The sequence below is a fragment of the Centruroides sculpturatus genome, unplaced genomic scaffold (assembly GCF_000671375.1).
Source record: "Centruroides sculpturatus isolate CEXI.00-Female unplaced genomic scaffold, Cexi_2.0 scaffold445, whole genome shotgun sequence".
Taxonomy (NCBI): domain Eukaryota; kingdom Metazoa; phylum Arthropoda; class Arachnida; order Scorpiones; family Buthidae; genus Centruroides; species Centruroides sculpturatus.
The window spans coordinates 348,252-370,005 of NW_019384683.1; the positions used below are offsets into that span (position 1 = coordinate 348,252).

General features: G+C 29.2%; 1 protein-coding gene across 1 annotated transcript in view; it reads right to left on the reverse strand.

Annotated features, from left to right (window-relative positions):
- Positions 1-8,873: 8,873 nt before the first annotated feature.
- Positions 8,874-21,754, reverse strand: part of LOC111626997 — a 22,259-nt gene continuing 9,378 nt past the window's right edge. Inside the window, exons 3-5 of the mRNA XM_023370536.1 lie at positions 14,021-14,096; positions 9,539-9,702; positions 8,874-9,439 (exon numbers count right to left, since the gene is read on the reverse strand). Of these exons, the coding sequence (XP_023226304.1) occupies positions 9,314-9,439; positions 9,539-9,702; positions 14,021-14,096 (366 nt within the window). The 3' untranslated portion in view covers positions 8,874-9,313. The remainder of the gene's footprint in view (positions 9,440-9,538; positions 9,703-14,020; positions 14,097-21,754) is intronic.

A 21,754-nucleotide genomic window follows, 5' to 3' on the forward strand; every position in this document is an offset into this window, starting at 1 on the left:
GAATTGAATAATTGCATTCAGGATATTACAAACTTAAATGCAACATTTATCAAAATAATGTCTTAATTTTAATTAAAGAAACTAAAAAGAAACCTTTAAATATAAGAACACATTGCAGTATTAATGTACAGTACATTCCAGTAATTACATGGATGTATAATGTAAAATCTATGTTTAAAACATTTATAAAAAAAATTCTTTAAACTTACCCAAATGTCAAAAAATGCAATTTGTTTTTAAATATATATTTCTAATGAAATATTTTTATAAGAATAATATAATAAGTATCTTATAGTGGATACTTTATATAACACTATCCATTCTTCCATTAACAATACTTAATAGTGTATTCAAATTTGTTACTTTTCAAATTAAACAGAAACTTGCATCTATGTTATAATTCCTTTTCAAATTATATTATTTATCAATTCAATATACAGATTGCACATTTTAAATCTTTGATACATTATAATAGTAATTCTCATATAAAATACATAATAAACGTGAAATAATATAACGTATAATGAACAGACCAAGCATAATACTTTTTTTCATATATTTAGAAAAATCAGTTTATGTCTACAATAAAAAATGTCTTAACACTTCATGAATAACGTATTATATGAATTATATGAGGTATAATGTTGTGTAAAGTATATCAAATACCGAAAAAAGATTACCCTTTTATAGTTGAATGTATTTACATGTTTTGATAACTTTTTTCATGTTTATAAATCAATTAAAATCAGAAATTAATATTATTCAACGATTAACATTCATACTTACTATAGAATTATTTCTTCTATTCGTTTTATAAAATGCTAAAAATGGGCATGTTGTTCCAATTAAATCACTAGAATTGTCAAAAATGCATTTCCGATTGCCTGAAAAAAAAAATAAAAAATTGTGTCCACTTCCACTCTGACAAACCCCGCAGACGATAATACTCATTTTTATTCTACTTTATTTTATTTTATTTTTTAAATTACAAATTTTTAAACGTTTCGTATAATTTTGATAAATTATTAATTATAATATTTTGTAATTAATTAATATATATTTATTATAATTTTTATGAATGTTGTATTAAACGTGACGTCATTATGTCGTCGTTATTCTATTTGATTTTATTACTTAATGTATTAATCTTATAATATAATCGAGATGGGTTGATAATAATAATAATAATAATAAGTGCAGAACCAAAACGGTTAGGAGTTGAAAGTTGAAATTTGGTACACAGGGTACTTCATGAGAACGTACACTAAGAAGGGATTTTTGGAAATTCTTCCCCCCCCCGCGAAGAGAGAGAGGATTAATGCTTATCCTGAAGAACTCAGCTTCTACTGTACTATTTTAGATGCTTTTTTTTGCATTTTTGTGGGAAATCGAACATATTTTTATACCTATCTAAAAATTCTCTAATTACTCTCGGAAGAGGTGAACCTAATTCTTGCACCAGATGAAAATGGGTAAGATCGGTTACAGAGGCGAACTAAGGCTAAAGCGGGCCCTAGGCAACATTGTAATTCCGGGCCTATTTTTAAAATTAAAAAATTAAAAACCTAATTTTTGGGGCCCCAAAAATTACGGGCCCTAGGCACGTGCCTAGGTTGCCTAGGCCTTAGTACGCCCCTGATCGGTTATAATCTAATAATCATAATCTTCGCTATCGTTACTTTTTGCCCGACAAACGCGGGCTCGTTTGCTAGTAAGTAAATAGTTTTACTTGTATTAAAATATTTTTAAAAATAAAAAAATATTCTCAAAAAATATTTTTGCTCATTGCGAGTTGAAGATTTAATTTCGAGTCATGTCTTTATTGAATATTAAACGCCAATTTATTTATTTAGTTGAGTCGATCATCGTATTCAACCTCAGCAGAATAATTCAAAATAAATTAACAAACACCTTTTTGGGATGCTGGGATTTGCTTTTTATTTCGCTAACGTTTTCAGTCTAGTTTAATAAGCCATCTTCTGATTGAAGTTTTTTTGAACAACTAAACCGTTAAATATTGTTTCAAAATGGAATACAATAAAAGAACAATTTTTTAAATATTTGAAAAGTGTTCAGGGTACGAAGACCACTTGGCCATATAATTACGGTCTTCTGACAAACTTAGTTTTTACAATGTGTTTCCATGCTCCTCATCTCTTGCATTTATCTCTTGCACTTATCTTTCAACCTGCTTTTGTAAATTTCAAGTTTTTCAGCGTTTTGTTCTAATGCAGGAGAGTGTACAGATTTAATGATATTTGCCTCTTCCCATTTTATTACCGAGCTTTTGGTCTGCACCATCCTGGAGAGTGCCGTGTTTTTTTTTTTTTAACTCTTTCCGCCCTGTGGGCACTAAGAGGGCCTCTTTTTGCAAGCCCATTATGGGTTCGGCCAGGCCCACAATGAGGCTGCCGGGTGGTGAGGGACGGGGCCCGACATATCCGAACGGACCACCCCCGAAAACTTCCTGGGGATTTTTCGACCCGTTCGGATTCGAGCCCGGGTCCCCAGAGCGGTAGGCTGCCACCTTGACCGCTCGGCCATCCGGCCGCAAAGTGCCATGTTGTTGGATGCCTTTCTTACGTCATACCGATGTTCTTTGAGTCTAACTTTCAAACTTTCAACTTTCAGTTTCTTGTAGTGACACCATGTAATCCTTGTCTATCCCCAACTGCATGTTATCATACGGTATCCTGTACACACCTGCATTTCTAATCTATCCTTATCGTTTCTTAAAACTCGATACATAGTTGGAGCTCTTTTTACAATCACATTGGATCTTTTACATTTTGCGATTTCTTTCATGATGTTAGTTATACCTCTGTTAAAAGTGAAATTCATGATTTCACTAGGTTTTCTGTCCTACGTTTGTTATCCTCAAACCTTCTAATAAGACATTCTATCATGTTAGTTCCATGTCCTAGTGTTGTAGTCTAGGCTGAAAACGTTAGCAAAATAAAATGCAAATCCCAGCAGCCTAAAAAGATGTTTGTTAATTTATTTCATTTTGTTATTAAGATGATCAATCCTATAAATCTGTTAGTCGCAATTATTTACAAATTACATGACCCACGCTAGGGCTAATTATGAGTTCTGTCACTTTGCCATTAAGACGACAAACATTTAAATTATTAAAGTTCTTTAAAACATTTTATGATAAATTTATTAACGCTGGAAAAAATACATTATGAGTCACGAATCTTTAGCTCAATATGTGCGGATATAACATCTTAAAGCGAAAGTACTGTACACGAGCGGCAAAATCAGTGCGACATTGAACGTCAACCACTGCCACCACTAATCATCTCTTGATCTTGACAATTAAAATAAGTTATTCGATGAACCTGTTGTCTATGTTCAATGACATTTTAATTTTGCCGCCCGTGTGCATCCACCTTTAATCAAACAGTAATAAAAATCGTAAGGATTCAGAATCCTGATCTACCTAAGCGCTAGCAAGAGAGAACCTGGAGCAAATCCTCCGCACGATAAAATAGCCGATCAAAATGAATAGATTTTAATTTTGATATTTCGTAAAATATATTATATATGAATTAAATAAATATTTCGAGTATAAACAATTATTAAAAAATAAAAACTGTATTTTTCGATAAAAATTTCAAATTCGTCTGAATTTGTTGTACTAAAATATTGATTTCATTTTTTTATCGAAGCAGCCTATGTAGAACAAGAGCATCAATAGCAAATGTAGCTAGAGTCCATAGATATACTTGTGCTCACAATAACTCTAATGCTATGATACTGGCGTAATAAATATTTGTCACTTCGAGCGTTTCGATCGCTCCACGGCGTAAATTTGACTCGAGCATAGGGAAAATCAGCTGTAAACATTCGAAATAGTGGATAGTGTTGCAATATTAACTTTATCTGGGGCCGTATTCTGGTCACTTATCTCTCGTCTCTTCTTTCAATGACAAATGACGTCGAAATTCGTATCTCAGAAACAGAAACAGTGGTGATTCTGGTCACTTGTAACGATCTCTTCTTCGTTGATGACGTCACGATACTCTAGGTAGATTATACATGTTCAGGTGATCTGCGCGCGCAACACGGTATAGAATTTTAACCAATGACATTGTAAAATTTTCGAAAATTCAGGTACATAATCATAGATCACGTGGCAAGGAAAGCACGTGTTCAAATAAAGCTCGTAATTTCGATGAATGTGTTTTTTGTTTTATAACGTTTTTAATTATAATGTCAATTTGTCTCTTAACAAATAAAAATTTTAATAACCTAAGTTAGAAAAGCGTGAGTTCTTAGATATTTTTCGAAATATTACCATCTAACTTCTCCTTAACTATCTAAGTACAATTAATGGTAGACTAAACATTATATTCGATAATTTAGTAATTGATGTAGGATAATTAAAAAAAAAAAGGAATCAGTGGCGTTTCTTAGTAGACACTGGAAAAAAATCAGAAGTATTTTCTCTCTCGAAATATTCTTTCCCGAGATAGAGAACGTTCTCTAATACGATTGTACAACGCGAGTAGCACCCAGTCGTCCATATTGGATATAACGAAATCGAGCCTCGATTATCGAGGCGAAAGACGAACAGACGGTCGAAAGACAACTATCCGCTCTGATAAACGAGAGAAAAAGTTGTCTAGAATCGCGTTTGGACAGACGCGATGATCTCTCTAGATGTAAACAAATGATTAGCCAATCAATTGTGAGAGACGATGACCAGAGTACGGCCCCTGAAATAAAATTACAAATGTATTTTGTAGTAGGCAATAAAAGCATACACATATAAATGGAGAATTTTCAGATTTCTTTCGAAAAATTGATTCTGGATTTCTCAATCGTTTTACGTATACGTGAAACAACGATAGTACTGTACTTCCACATATCAAAGTTGGTTTGGTTTGACGATGTGAAACAATGCTGGGCATGGGCAATCGGCCAAGAGGAAGTGCTCTCCTGGGAGGATTTTCTATGAGAATCTGGTCCCTTATTTAGGTGTTAAAACCAGGGCTGTAGAGTCGGAGTGGGAGTCGTCAAAAAATCCGCCGACTCCGACTCCTTTTTACTTCTTAACTTGTAATGTATATAAAACGGAAAAGTATTGGAATCGTGTCAAATTTGACCCTCCAAATTTATTTTGCAAATCTACACGTTTGGAGACCTCCCGAACCCCTCAAAAAAAGGTCAATAAAAGAGGAAAAATTCGCGCGAGTGTGTGTTGGCGTCTAATTTGTTTAATTTCTTTATTTTCTGTTCTAAGATATTAAACAATATCTCAGAATGGGTAAAGTTTAAGAAACGAAATGTGGCACTGTAGCTTGCGTATAAAGGGGCATTAATACTATTAAATTTTGGTTCTTAATTAAAGGTCGACAGGGTGAAGACATAAAAGTGGTCATGTGTCATATCTCTTAATGAATATTTTACTCGTTATTAGCGTTCAAAATTAAAAAGATAATAATCTATACATATAAAAATGAATGTATGTCTGTGTGTCTGTCCTTCATGCATTACCACACCGTTTATCCGATTGCCATGAAGCTTTGGGAAGTTTTTTAATACACTCCCGCAAAGGTTTCTGGCATAGTACATTTATCCTACGATAGATGGCGCGCGTGTATACGTTCATTTCACAGTGTGTTCGATCGATTTCAAATTGTGAAGACCATTTCCCCCTCCAAAAAATATCTCTATATATGCATTTGTTATTTACGATATTTGTAATAATTTTTGTTTAATCACTTTATTTCAACTTTTTTTTGCTAATTATGTATTCGCTCGAACTTCGTTAAAACCTTAACTGTACCCCGAACAACAACCGAAGTTGTAGGAAGAAATTCGCGTATTTTACCGATCTAGGTATCCCCCTTTTCCAAATTTTAATATCGACTCAAAATAATTTAAAAAGACAAATTACAATAAAACGGTTTATTATCCAACTATCAGAAATTTCACAACATGCCAAGGAAGAGAGGAAGGAGCAATTAAATAATTAAAATTATAAAGGATTAAAAAATATATATATAAAAATGGGGAATATCGCACTTCTGACAATCGCTGCGAGTGTGTGGGCTAAATTTGGAGAATCCGTGCTTCTCACATGGACAACTGTATGTGGCCAGCTCACGCGTCGGAAAACCTGATTTATTCGTGTAAACATCAGACGAAAAAACAAAAAATATCGTGTATCCACAAGCACTCCAATAAATAAATAGAATTGAAACGACACTTTGAAATGTTTTCCCGATGAAAATGAATAATAATATAATAATAATAAGTTTCAATAAAAATGACAAAATGTAAATTTAATCTTATCATAACGAGTTTGCTTGAATTTCGTTTCTTCTGAGATCGCAGCAATGCGCGACCGGTAAGCTAGTAATAAAACAAAACTCGTCTCTACCCTCAAAGAAAGCTTTTTGTCATATTATAATAGTACAGTAAAACCCTTAAGATGTTAGAATTTATATGGGAACACGATTTAGTTCAACCACTTTGACGCTTAATAACTAACTTCTGTGTTAAACTATCTGACTGATTCTGACCACAGAAATTATTAGTCTTCAAACAGGGTGAACGAAATCATGCCCCCCGCACACAGTCTAACATCCACACATATAGAGAAAAACCTTGAATCTTGTATATCTTGAAATTTCAAGGTGTCCTGAGTCCAAAAATGTAAAAATTTGGGAGGGGTCATTTTTTGACGGAGCGTTACACTTTCCCTCTGTTATATATAACAGCCGGAAAAGTAAAAATTATCGAATACATATTTATACTGTATATTACTTAGAGGAGTCTTATAGCTTTGGAATAAAAAGTTTCTACGTTCTATCTTTATTAGAACTCTATTTATTGAATCTTTTATTCTGAGGTCACGTGATGACATCAGAATTTCCAGGTCTCTTTCAGTAACAAGTTCGCCCCTGGTCGGAGTAGGTAGATTTTTACGCAACTCCACAGCCCTGGTTAAAACACATGAAGAAAATGCCAGCCTATTGGTCAGGCAAACCTGCAACCAATGACCAGTTTCATCTACTTGCTCACTGGTGGACCATATCAAAGTTGGCAAACATAGTGGGGACTTTCCTCCATAATTTCAACAATATCCAAAAAATTTTACATTTTCACAACAGATAAATTTCCAGTTTATAATATTTTATGTAAATAAATCTTGGAAACTTTTCATTTAAGCAATTTCTATTTTGTAGAGAGTACAGTATAATTTAGACAGATTTTATTCTATCATACTATCTTTCCATGTATTTTGCTTTGAAGTTTTATAATCCAATCCCAAAACTCGACTTTTATATAGAAAATGCATTTATTCTAAAACAAAAAGTGCATTTCATGTATGAAGTTTAAATTTTTGGTATTGGATCCTTTCCCCCCTAAAAAATTTTAGTCAGTATTATAAAATGTATAATAGATGCTTTTTTAACAACTGATTCAATAATGATAAATTGTTTAATGTCCTATATATGAATCTAATATTCCAGCTTGTTTTGACACATTGGAAAAACTAGATATAGTGTGAGCAGCAGAAGAAATCAGCAATGTTCATTTGTGTTTACTTGGATTTTGCCATTTATAAATATAGTTTTGGATATTCTTTTGCCCCTAGAACAACTAGAATAAAGATTCTTAATCTAAGACCCATAGACAGATTTTAGAGGGCTATGAAGTGTTAGCTGCTTTAAAAATAATTAATTAAATAAAAGTTAAAATTTTAAATTTAAATAACTTTTGTTTAGTGTTAATTATTATTGGAAACAGAGAAGGAAAAGTCTATTGTTGATAGCCTGATGGCCAAGGTGACAAAGATGTCAGCTATTCTGAGGGACTTAAAGTTTGGATTAAAATGTCAGAATTTTCACAGATGGTTTGATCAGGCCTCATCGTCCAACTGCTTCATTGGAGATCCAAACCAACCCATAATGGCCATGCAGAAAAGGATCTCTTAATGACTGTAGGATCATGTTTAAAAAAAAGGTTTTTTGCCTGTCAAGGATTTCTATGAATAATTCAGCTAAAGCATGTAAGTACTGTAATTGTGCTGTTAAAAATTAAACTGTTTAACAAGATTTTCCTGAAACGATTAAAATCATGAACTGAAAATAATTTACATAATAATATTTAATATAAGTCCTAGTAGTTAATTTTCATGTAAAATATACATATTTGTCAGGCTTTAATATGATTTTATATTTTGTTACAGTTTTAATAATTTATCAATGTAAATATTTGCAAGTAAGATTTACTACATTTATTTTATATATATATAAATATACTTTTTTACATATAAAAAATATACAACACAAAAACTACACCATGCATAAATGGAATAAAATCAAATGCATCAATTCAATTTCTCTAGTTACATTTCAATTTTAATATTTACAAATTATATTGTTATCAGATAAATCATCTTTGAAGAACAATTAAACATATTTCTTCTACCTTTAAATATATGCTTTTATGATATATCAAAATTTAAATTATTTCAAAACTCCATGCATAATAATTTACTTCACTTTAGTACTGAATTTGTGCTACATAATATAAAATGCATATAATGCCTTTAACTTGATGAATTTTTGTGAATCTTCTGAGATTGAATTAATTGTCTGCTGATAAACCATGTCATAAATTATTTAGTTTTTTGTGATGTAAACTGTTCTGATTGTTGATTGGGATTTTATGCAAAAGTCATAAAAACTATACTACACCATTACCCTGTAACAAGAGTACTCAAATCTCTGAATGTTCTATTATTTTAAATTTAATTCTTATGTGCATTGCATATGAATGCTTATTATTTTACTTATTTAGATGAATATATATTATTCTATATATCTTTCCTAATATAATATTTTGGTCATTAAAAGATATGATTAAACATTTGTAATATAGTTTTATAAATATTTATATTTACAGATTTCTCTTATCTTCGTTACAATGTTAAAAACAAAAGGTTCATTGAACCTATATTTTATTTCAACTGATTGTTGAATAAATCAAAACTGAAGTAATCATTTATTGTCATTTTGAATATTTCCATTCTTGTAACTATTATTATTAGTGGAAATTTCATTTATGTCATTTTTTTTAATGCAACTTCAATACATTATCTGGAATTCAACATTCTTTGCACTTATGTTTAAAATTAATCTTGTAAATATCTTAATCTTGTATATCTTGTTCATATATCTTCAATGAAATTTAGAATAAAACTATATATAAATAAATTTTCTTTTATTTATTTATATACATGAAGTGAAAAACAGAAATTCAATGTGTGGAAACTAAATTTAAAAGCTGTTTATTGATTTGATATTGTCACAATTTTAATACCTGCCTGTGCTGCAGTAAATTGAAATTTTGATAATTTTAATTCATGATTTTTTTGCTTCAGCATTAAAAGATCTCGTTGAATGTCTCTCAATTCCTATAAAAATAATTTATGTATTAATAGATACATTTAAATAAATCAATATTTTAATTTTTAATTTAGAATAGTGGTTAAATATGTATAATTGTTTATAACCTCTAAAACAGTTAACATTTGTCCTTGTTGTTTTAACAATAATTCTTGCTGTTGCATTAGTATCTCTATTTCTCCTGAAGACATAGTTATTGGATAAGAACAGGGAAAGGAATCAATTTTTTCTTGATAATCTGATTTCTCATTAGATTCAATAGATTCAATTTCTAGAAAAAAAAAAAAAAAGACACTTTTAATTGTAAATTCTGATTATTATTCAGGGTGTTTAATAGACCTAGAAATCTCAAAAACCTGGAAATATCAGGGAATTTATTAAACCTGGAAAAGGAAAAAATATTACTGCTGAGTGTATAATGCATTCAATTTCTAGAAAAAAAAAAAAAAAAAGACACTTTTAATTGTAAATTCTGATTATTATTCAGGGTGTTTAATAGACCTAGAAATCTCAAAAACCTGGAAATATCAGGGAATTTATTAAACCTGGAAAAGGAAAAAATATTACTGCTGAGTGTATAATGCATCATATAACAGAGAAGGAAACAACAGAAGTGATTTGAATTGTTGTGTCACATGATATGCATTAATGATCTAAACTTACATCATGCTGATTAAATTTAAGTATAAAAATTACTAATATTCACTCCAATGTTTCAAGAAAGTATAAAATTTGAGAATTATGACGTTTTTAATTGTTTTATAGAAAAATGTAGTATTTTCATCATAAAGAGTTTATTTTTAAGTGTTGGCTTGTGGGATTCACTGAAAAGTTGGCAACCCTAGCTAGCAGTCAGTTTTCTTTGAAAATGAGGTTGTAGAGGAGGTCTGTTCATAATACTGTTTCAAAGCTCTTACTGAGTAAATGGTATGAATTAAATTTGAAAGACAGTATTTTCAATCATTTTTACTAACAAGTTTAAATTTTTTCTAATGTAAAGAAGAAAAGTGTGCTACATGCATTGTGGAAAAATAATGAAAGGGAAATTGCATTTTTTGGATGTGGAAAATATCTTTTAAAACTGATAAAAATTTAAAGTAAAATTAAGAAAACTTAAATCCAATTTTTTTTCCTAGAATTTTTTTTCCTTATTTTTCTTTTGACCCTTGAAAAAGGCCAATGGCCATAGGGTCGTATGATTAAATAAATAAAATAAATAAATAGAAGATAATTGGCAAATTTGGCCTCTAAATTTTACTAATAATCTGCTGTTATTGTTGATCAGGAAATATTTATTTTGCCATTTAATTTATATAGTAGTCCAAAATATTCACAGAATATCATAGAATTAAGTCTAATGCAAAATTTTCAAATTTTTGCAGTTTCTTCTACACACTTGTAGGCCTATTTTCTAATTTATTTTCAGATGGACAGTCATTTTAACCACCCTGTACTAATGTACAGTACAGGGTGGTTAAAATTAAAGCACTACTCAGATCTATATAAAGTCTGTTCTCTTTGATGTATTTTGATGAAACATGGTATATATGTTATATGGACCATGGGGAAAAGGAAAATGCAAATAAAATAATTCGTTCAAATTTCTACCACTAGGTGAAAAAATGGCGCATGAAGAACAAGAAACACAAAATGGAAACATGCAAAAGATTTTTATTTATGACTTTTGTTTAATGTGCAATCCATTTGTGTCAATCACATGTTCAAAGCGCCCAATAGGGTGTTCAACAATAGCCCAATAGGTTTCTTGAAAAATTGCATGTTATGCTTGCTTTCAATTCAGGCAGAGTTCATATGCCTCCTCTATAGACACGACCTTTAAGATATCCCCACAACCATATGAACTCTGCCTGAATTGAAAGCAAGCATAACACGCAATTTCTCAAGAAACCTATTGGGCTATTGTTGAACACCCTGTAAGGCGCTTTGAGCATGTGATTGACACAAATGAATTGCATATTGAACAAATGTCATAAATAAAAACCTTTTGCATGTTTCCATTTTGTGTTTCTTGTTCTTCATACGCCATTTTTTCACCTAGTGGTAGAAATTTGAACGAATTATTTTTTTTTGCATTTTCCTTTTCCCCATAGTCCATATAACATATATACTAAGTTTCATCAAAATACATCAAAGAGAACAGGCTTTATACAGGTCTGAGTAGGGCAACTTTAATTATAACCACCCTGTACTATAAAATCATGGAATAATGACATGAGAGAATGGCCACTAGGGTGGTCCATAAAAATTTTTTTTTTTGTTTTTCAGTTTAGCCACCCCGTAAATTTGTAACATGTATCCATAGCAATAACATTGTATAATTTCAGTTGGCTAGCTTTAGTGGAAGAGGGTGCTCAATCGAGTGCTGTTTTGAAATTTTTGTGAAAAATGCTTGATCTTGATTTTTTGTTACAGGTCAGTTTTGTGTGTTAAATTAATCTAATCTACTTTTAAATACAACTGTTAAAGAGTTTTATAGATGAATGTAAAAAACTTTGGTACTTATTTATTAGACTGTGAGTGAATCAATGCATTAAAATGAGTTTGTCAACTCGAAAAAAGACAACATTTTTCAACTTGGATGTCAAGATCTTGAGCCATTGGTAAGGATTAACCAACTTCCAACTCTTCGGCAAGTTCTACTTTGTTATCACCACACATTAAATGAATCAAAAAATGTGAAAGATTCTGTGCATATGCTCATTCAATAAGTCATAGAGGTGTGGAGCAAATCTGGTATTCCGACCAGACAACCAAATCACTGCATTGAAAAACTTTAAAAATTCATAAGAAATGAATTTTTAAAGTTTTTCTTTAAAAGCAGCCATAAGAAATGGCTGCTTTTAAAGAAAAATAAAACAAGAGATTCAGAAGCACAGAAAAATAGAGAGCATTTGTTTACAGAAGAGGTAGACAAACTTTTTGATATTGCCCATTTACAGGCCATGAACTCAATCAAAATTGCAGAAGACAGAGTTTCTCATTGATCAAAGAGATGAGCGTAAGACATCAATTGACAAGACACTGGAAAAGATCAAAGAACGTTCTGTAAAACAAAAACAAAGAGCTGAAGAATTAAGAGAAAAGGCCGCTAAAAGTAATGCTTCAATTTCGGTAGTGTCAAGTCAAGAACTAGAATTTGATTTCAGCTTCAGTAGCACTTCTAGTGTAGATAGCACTTTAGAAGACAAGCAAGATGATTATTTTGTGGTTGCTTTACCATCAAGGACTCTTTCTTGCAATTATCTCCCAAGACTTGGGGTGACAATGTTGATTGCCTTCAAGGCAAAAGTTGCACAAAGAAATTTGCATGTGGTTAATGACACTGCAGAGAGGGGTGTAAAACTATTTGAAGATTACAATACGATACTCACTAAGAATGAGGAAGAAAGACAATTTTTACTTTATGTCATTGAACAGAACAGAAAGATCATTTCTACTGAAACATCCAAGAAAGTGCTAATGAACTTAGTTTTAGGTTGAGAAAAAAGAACTTTAATTAATATTATTTGAAGTATTGCTTTGTTTATAACATTTTGTGTGTGTTTAAATTCTATATTTGAATAAAAAAAACTTACTTTTGATACATAGTTTACATTTTTTACTTAATATCCTGATTAGTTCTTTTTAAGGATTTTTTTCATAAAATTCAGATATTTCAAAGTCAATGAGCACTCCCTTGTATATAAGATAATAGGCTGAAATTTTGAACACATAATAGGAATGGTAAGTGTAACAAAACAAGGGGGTGGCATGACTTCCACTTGAAAATTTTTTTTTTTTTGCTATTTAAACATGGACCACCCTAATGGCCACCTTTGGAATATCCAGCTATATTTGAAGCTATATTATTAAAAGTAAAGTCTATGATTACCAAGTAATTTAATTTAATTTGATTTTGTGTTATTTTATGTATGCACTTTTAATTTTCATTTTTTAGTTATTACATACATGTATAGTCTTTATTTTATATAAATATACATATTTCAAAACAATTATTTTGCTTATTTATTACAACATTGTGATTTTTTTTTCAAAAATTAAACTATATGCTTTCAATGGTTTTTAAATTTTTATTGTGCCCTTAGTAACAAAAAAGTTGCAGATCCCTGTTGTAAGAAATTATAGCTTTTTGTATGTTTTATTTAATCACAAATTCTTTTTTTGTTTGAGTTTTTAAATATAATTTTTCTTCCTAAAAAATTTTTTGACAAATTTTGGACATACCCATTAATAATTTATAGGCCTATTCAACATTTCTAAGTTGGCACACTACTGTAATCAAATACCTCATACGTTTCCTGAGATGTTCAAGATTTCTATGTTTAGACCTAATGAATGGTTGTATAGCATGCAAGCAATAAAAAAGCTTTTTTTTGTATTATTTGGTAATTTATAAAAAAAAAAGTATGTGCATTGCAATTTGAGCAACTGATTTCATTACAAGACAACCAGAAGTATAGAGTTGCTTGCTCACTGGACAACAAGCAGATTTTCTTAATTTCTAACCCTACTTGAAAAAGTTCATCCATTTCAAAGAATTTAATTAATAGTTTAAAAGTCAAACTCACTATCAGTATCATCAATCTCAATAGCATCTGAATTCGGAATAGATTCTTGCTCAGCAGGTTCACTTTCTTTTCTATACTGCAAAAATGTGAAAGTAATTATTGTAATATTTAAATTTGAAAATTGAAGATATATAAAATTAAAAGAAAGAAAATCCTGAACAGTTTAGTTTAACTGTTTGAATTCGAGAATAAAATTTTTAACAACACAAATTCTTTTAAAATTCTATTTTCCTTCATTTAATCTGATTAGTAAAATAAAAAGTTAATTTAATATATTGGTCATAACACTTCTTTTGAATTTTGACAATATACAGGGTGGGCCAACAAAAATGAAACGGCAGAGTTATCGTGTTTGTCCAAGCAAATCGTTCGGACAGGTCGATTTTATTCTCAAGGGGGACATCTTCAGCAATAAAGTTTTTGCGATTCTGAATACAACAGACAACAAAAAATTTTAAAAACTCATTCATTTTTTTATTAACTAAACAAACATTTATTTCAAATAAAGTAACAAACATAAGAAAAAGTTATCAAGTATTCAATAAATGTTCGAATTGAGCACCACATCTCTGTCGATTCATTTCTTACTGGACGTTCACATCCAGGGTCGTGCCTTTTGTTAGCCACAGAACCCATTAATTGAAACTTTTGAACCAACTCCAGAACATATTTTGCATTACAATATTTGTTTGGATATCGTTGATTAAATAAATTTGCAGTAAGATAAGCATTCTCGCAATTTCTGAAATGAAGAGTTACTATTTCTATCCTTTCAGCAATTGTGTAAACCATAACGATTATGTTGTACAAAATTCATAATAAACAAATAATAATCTTAAATTCTGATTGAATCATTAAATGGTCAAGCTTAATGTAAACACTACAAAAAAGAACATCTGGAAACAGATAACACATTCTCAGCCTTAATTTTATGATCTATTTTTTCCTTGCATATGCAGTCCAGCTTAAAAGGGTTTTTTTTATGTTTGTTAATAGTTTGTGTTACTTTTTTTCTGAAATAAATGTTTGTTTAGTTAATAAAAAAATGAATGAGTTTTTAAAATTTTTTGTTGTCTGTTGTATTCAGAATCGCAAAAACTTTATTGCAGAAGATGTCCCCCTTGAGAATAAAATCGACCTGTCCGAGTGATTTGCTTGGATGAACACGATAACTCTGTCCTTTCGTTTTCGTTGGCCCATCCTGTATTATAAAATATATAAAAAATTCCTATAATATGATGTCATTATAATTAATATTAATGTTTGTATTTTTTAAATGAAAGTACTAGACAAAACAGAAATAAAAGTAGAATGATCATAATTAAATTTTTTCGACTTTGTAAGCATTAAAAGAATTTCTTTTGTGCTCATTGTGGGCTAGGCTAGACCCAAAATTGGAATATCAATCCAGGTCCTATCCTTCATTTATCATGAATAATTGGTCTAGATGTATTTACCTAATTTATCGAATCCAACTCATCTGTAGCCTTAATATGTGAATATGTGGGGTCATAAATGATCCAACACATTCACTTATTTAGGTCAAGTCATTTGTAAAGATTTCTGAGTACAGTATAATGGTCCACTAAAACCAGATGTTTAACCCCTTTAGTTCCTCGCCCAAGTTAACTTGGGCAGGTTACATAGCATTACAGAAAACTTGGTCCTTTCACCCCTAAAATATCTTTTTTAGGTCTCCAAATATTTTCAAAAATTTTTACCCGCGCATAAAAATTTTATTGCGATTTTAATCTACCTTTAATGATGCATGATTAACAATTAATTGTTTTTTAATGGGAGTTTGATATCAAATTTCATTCATCGTTCTAAAGTTCTAGTGCATGGATTTTCCATCGGTAAAGTTATTTAAAGCTACTTTCTGATATCAAAAACGACCTCCAATAGTTTTTTAATTTTTTTAATTAATATATTTTATTATACATACATTTAATTAAGTCGGGGGATCGGACATCACAATAAAAATTTGAATTTTTTAAAAATATAAGGCCAGCTAGTATTCACCCTACTATAAACCCTTCGCCTCCCGAGACTTCTATGAGAATGTTCCGGGCAATCCAACACCAGCTGTTCTCAAGGTCATCCAGCTGTAAACACAATGACTCCTCGGTGTCAGATTTCACGGAAAGGCGAGACAATGGAAAATAAAGTTTGAAGCTTTTTCTTCAAAATTAACACATTTCTTTCGTTTTTTTCAGTTTTAAGTATTTTTTATGTTTAATTACATTAATATTAAAAATTGGTGGGAACTAAAGCGATTAAAATTGCTCTACAATTGGAGGTTGAACCTGTCTTTCTTTACTAGAAGAAAATCTATTCTAATCAAAATGGAACATTTATTACAATACTACTTCTTATTGTTTACTTTGATAAGTGCATAAAGTAACCAAATAGGATTATTTCTTGGGAGTTTTGAAGTAAATTTATAGTTTGATTTAAGGAATTCTGGTAAAATTTTTGTTTGCTTTATCATGTGAAAATTAACATTATGACAATGGCATTTTGCCAGGGCAATGGTAAAATTTATTTTAAGATGAGTTGACTGTATATATAAAAATATTTTATTTAATTGAATGTATTGCTTTAACATGTCCTGTAATCTGCATACATACTAAAGCTTAATAGTAAATTTTTAGAGTCAATAGTTTATGTGACAGATTAAAAATGATCTAAATAAATAAGAACATTTGATATTGCAATCTAATAATATAAGCCATTGATCGCATGTCAGTATATCTGTAATGGTATGCCTAAAACGCCCACTAGAGGTGCCCTAGCAATGATTTTAAATTAACAATAAATTATTATTATTTGTAACAGGAATTTATTATTTATACTACAGAATGACACCGCTGCTGCTAGAACGCCTTTCCCGTGGGGAGGGGTAATCCTTAACCCCCTTCCCCATGGGGAGGGGAAACATTCCCCATTGGTATGAATTTATTATTTATACCACGGAATGACTAGAATGTCCACTAGGGGCAGCCTGAGCTACTAATATAGAATAAATTACATTTAATTAAATAAAGTATAACCTCTGAATAATGGACACTGCCAGGACCAAGAAGTTTGCCCACTATTAAGAAGTATGTACCAGTTCATTCTGGCGGCTATACTGTATTTTAATTAATGAGGTCATCATATAGTGAAGAATATGATGGGTTACTAAAACATCAAATTTGCATTAACAAACAGCAGTGTACAATGCAAAAATTCATTTTCATGATGCACTGTAATGAATTTGCAATGTACAATTTGAAATGAATTTTTACATTATACTGTACACTGCTCTTTCAACCAAAAATATATGTAAAATTGCTTCTAAATAACAAAGTTAAATTTCTATATAACAATTTTTTTTTAATTTGTAAGTACTATTCGATTGATCACTCAAAATTAATTACTCCATCTAGGTTGAGTATTTAGGTTCAATTTCAGGTATCAATCTGTAAACTCTTTGTAAAACCGCAGCGTAGGTGTGAGAAATACTGGTCATTAGCTTTAAAACAATCATGCAATCTGCCTCCATGTGGCTACCAGTTATAAAGAAGAGGGGGATTATCTGTCAATGAGGGCATTTGGACCTAAATGTCTTAGAGTTACAGTATTACAGTATTTATGTAATAAAATAAATAAATTTAATACTGTATTATACAGTATTTCTTAGTAATACTGTAACTTATAGTTAATATGTTTTTATTGAAAAAATTACTGTGTTGTATAAATTTTTGGACAACCTGGAATGCATCAATATTCATTTCATAATACAGTACTGTACTGTATAATAGATTAATTTTGCATTGATTTAGTTTATGCCACTTCCTCTGAGAACACATCTGTCGTAAAATCAGAGTAACCTGTACAATGAATATTGATATCAGTGACATTTCTTATTGTGTACAGTACAGTATTTAACTGAGAAAGCAGTATTACTTGTGCAGGTGGCTGAGATGAGTCATACCTAAATCATTTTACAATATTAAATGCTAAGTTAAGTTCAAATGAACTTTCCTAAATTTGCCTGTCAAAGTTCTCAAAAACATTAGAAAGTGAAATGCAACTTTTCAATTTTATTTTAACCTCAGGTTTGAGGGTGGATGGTTCTATACCAGACATGGGCAAATGCGGCTTTTGCTAAGTGTTTTTTGAGTTACATGCGGCTCTTGCTGAAAGTGTTAATTTCTGCTTTTTATTATTATTATTATTACAATTTTATTTCCACAATTTTGTGAAAATATGTTTATTAAAAATTTCAATATTTGTTTTATATTAAATTTATATTATATAATAAAATTGCGGTACAGAATAAAAAAAGTATAGAATTGCGGCTCCCATGCATTTTGCAAAACCTACATTTCGGCTCCCACTGAACTTTTGCTTGCACACCTGTTCTATACTATAGTATAAAAATGTCAAAGCAAATGTGTTTAAGCATTACTAAAAAAATTTATGTATTATAGAAAGTTGATAAAGGCTCAAAAAAGAATGACATCGCAGCAAAGTTTGGAATTTGTGTGAGCAGTTTATCAAACATAATAAAAAAACAAGTCACGAATCAATTTTAAAATTAGTTGATGATTCAAAACCTACAGAAAAACATGCTAAAACTTATGAATCAATGAAAACATGCTAAACCATGTTTTCGGTGAAGTAGATGAAACAGTCTTAATACTCTTAATAAGTATGAAATATATTATGAAGAGAAAACATTTTTTAATTGTTCTATGCAACAAAAAAATTAAAATTTGTTTCTATGAAAATGTAGTTAAACTAACTTTTAGATATTTTAACACATAAATGTAAACTTACTTACTTAAAATTACATTTACATTAATTTAAATTATGTAAAATAACAAAATTACATTAAAAAATTATGTAAAATAATGAAAAAAATTATGTTAAAATAACACTTTATTTATCAAAAAGTGTAATTTCTGTATAACGAAATTTCCCTATAGTGAATTTTTTTCAGGATTTAGTGACTGTTATATAGAAGTTTGACTGTATTTATTTATTGAATCATCTGCAAAAATTAAATATTCCTATAGAAACATGCTTTAGCTCAGCCATATTCACTCAACCTGCAGGAACCTAACTAATTTTTTCATGGGTCTTCCAATTTGATATTTGCAAGTTTTCCAGAAACCTTTGTGAATACTGAGAGTTACCTGTATAAATTTGTTAGTGATGATAGCATTCTGGTAAAAGTTTTAAATCATCATCTTGATTTATTTCAGGATTTAGGACAACATCTATTAGCATCATCATTTTAAATTTATTTTTAAAGTGGTTTGTATTTGGATCCAATAGCCATAGTAAAACAAACAGAATAAAATGTCTAAATACATTTGTATAAGAGAGCTGCATCATAATGAAGCAAACACTCAAGATTAAAGTTTATTTGTAGCACTGATTACTTATGTCTTATGGATTCATATAGACATATTTATAATGGGATTACCAATAAAAATTATAATGGGATTAAAACTAAAAATAATATTATAATATTATTAATATATTAATATATATTATAATATTTATAATTTAAAATTAAGTAAAGATTCTAATTATGTAAACATTAATTTCAATCCATTTAGGCAATTATGTCCATACTTTCTCTATACAGAATATTACCTAATTCAAATCATTAGTTTAATTATTTTATTCTATTAATATTTAAATGAAAATATACAGATTTCAATTTTTAAATAGGATTTGTTTTTCATCTTTGAATAATCATTAATGATAATTTGAATCAGTAACATGAATAACATATATAATAACTTTTGATTTTAATCAAACAATATTGTTAATTATTTGCATAAACAGTTGTTTATTTTACAATCAATTATTCAAATTAATTATATTGAAAATAAAATCTTTTCACATTTAAAATCACTCATTCTGGTATCTTTATTTAACTTTAAAAAAATAAATTTGTATAATAAATAAAATTCCTTTTATATTTGGTTATTTTAAAAATGTTTGTGAAATTCTGTTATCAACAGAAAAAAATCTCATATTTGTATTATTAAGTATTTTTAAAAATGATTGTAATGTTTAAGTGAAAAACTTATATGAATTTATATTTATATAAATATTAATTTACAGTAGTTTGAAAAATAATTAAATGAAAAATTTATATAGAAAAGTTTTTTAATTGCAACTGATATCACAGGAAATTTTTTTTAACAGTTATAAAAAGTTAATTCAAATTTTACTTGAATTAAATTTTTATAATTGCTTCAGACAATTAAAGTGACCATTGATAGATATCTAGCAGAGTTCAAAAATAATGAGGTAGACCAAAACACAATAATTTAGTATCAAAACATAAACATGAAATGTAGTAGAAAAAATTTCCATGTTTGTCTTCATTTTAACAAAATCTAAAATAATGGAAGTTTTGCAATATTATATGCAAACGCAATTTGTTGAACAATAAAAATGTAATAATAGTATTTCAGTTTAATTTTTTTCTGATTTTAAACAATTCAGGCAATGATTATATTTGATATTTGAAATGCAAAGCATTTCTAATATCAAATATAATTTATGTAAAATTTATACATAAAATTTGCATTTAATTATATTTGTATTTGCATATATAAATAATTTATATATCAAATACAAAATTTTCAACAATGTATCTCAATAAAATATGCTCAAATAAGAAAATGCTGTATCACTTTACATATTATGCTTATTATTTTTTATACAGAAGATTACCCTGTTTCAATTTGTACACTTATTATTCAAAATTACCATATATCTGCACAGATAAGACAATAGTTGAATCATAAAAAAAGGCCTCCAAAATCCAGGGTCGTCATATAGGACAGATACAAAAAAAATTAAATTGAAATATATATAAATTAATATCTTTATAAAAAAAACGTAAAAACCGTAATTATTTACTAGTAGAGAGTAATGTATGTCCACAAAATAGAATAGCCCATACGATGTTTTTGTGAATAGTCAAGGTCATTACCCAAATGCCCAAATCAGTGTGAATGTTTGCAACAATAGCAAGGCAGTGCTGCCAGATGCAAGAAAATAAAATTTGTCCATTCAAAAAATTACGACTAGGACATAACACTGTATAGCGTATACGGAATTATTATCCAGATGATGATCACTGATCTAAACTAAATTCATAGGCCTTTGATAGTTTGGGGTCGTCTTATAGGACAGATATATGCTAAAACTATAAAACTTCAATGAAAATTTATACCTCATCTTATCTGTGCAGATATACGGTATTTACTCTTAAACAATTTTGCCCTCAGTTCATGCTGGCCCAAACTGAAGCTGAAAACATTTTGGAATAAATAATTTCAAATGGTGCAAGTTGATCATAGTGCATCTTAATTAAGCATTTTTTGTTAATTGAATCTATTGGTGCCAAGTTTCACGTATTTTCATGACAAAAAGAAAAAAAAAACAATTTTTATTTATAAAATTAAATTTTTCTTTTCTAATTTATTTTGTAAATTATTAACTTTGAAATCTGATTGATAAAAAATTTATAAATTTATAATTCATGAAAAATTTCCAAGAATATCAATCACAATATAGCAAAAAAATCAAAAAGCAGCACAAAATTTTAAAACAACTTTTAAATGTAAAAAGAATTTTATAATCACCTTAAAAAATAATTAACTAAAGCTTATTTATCAGTTTACATTTATAAATAATTGAACAATAGTTTATTAA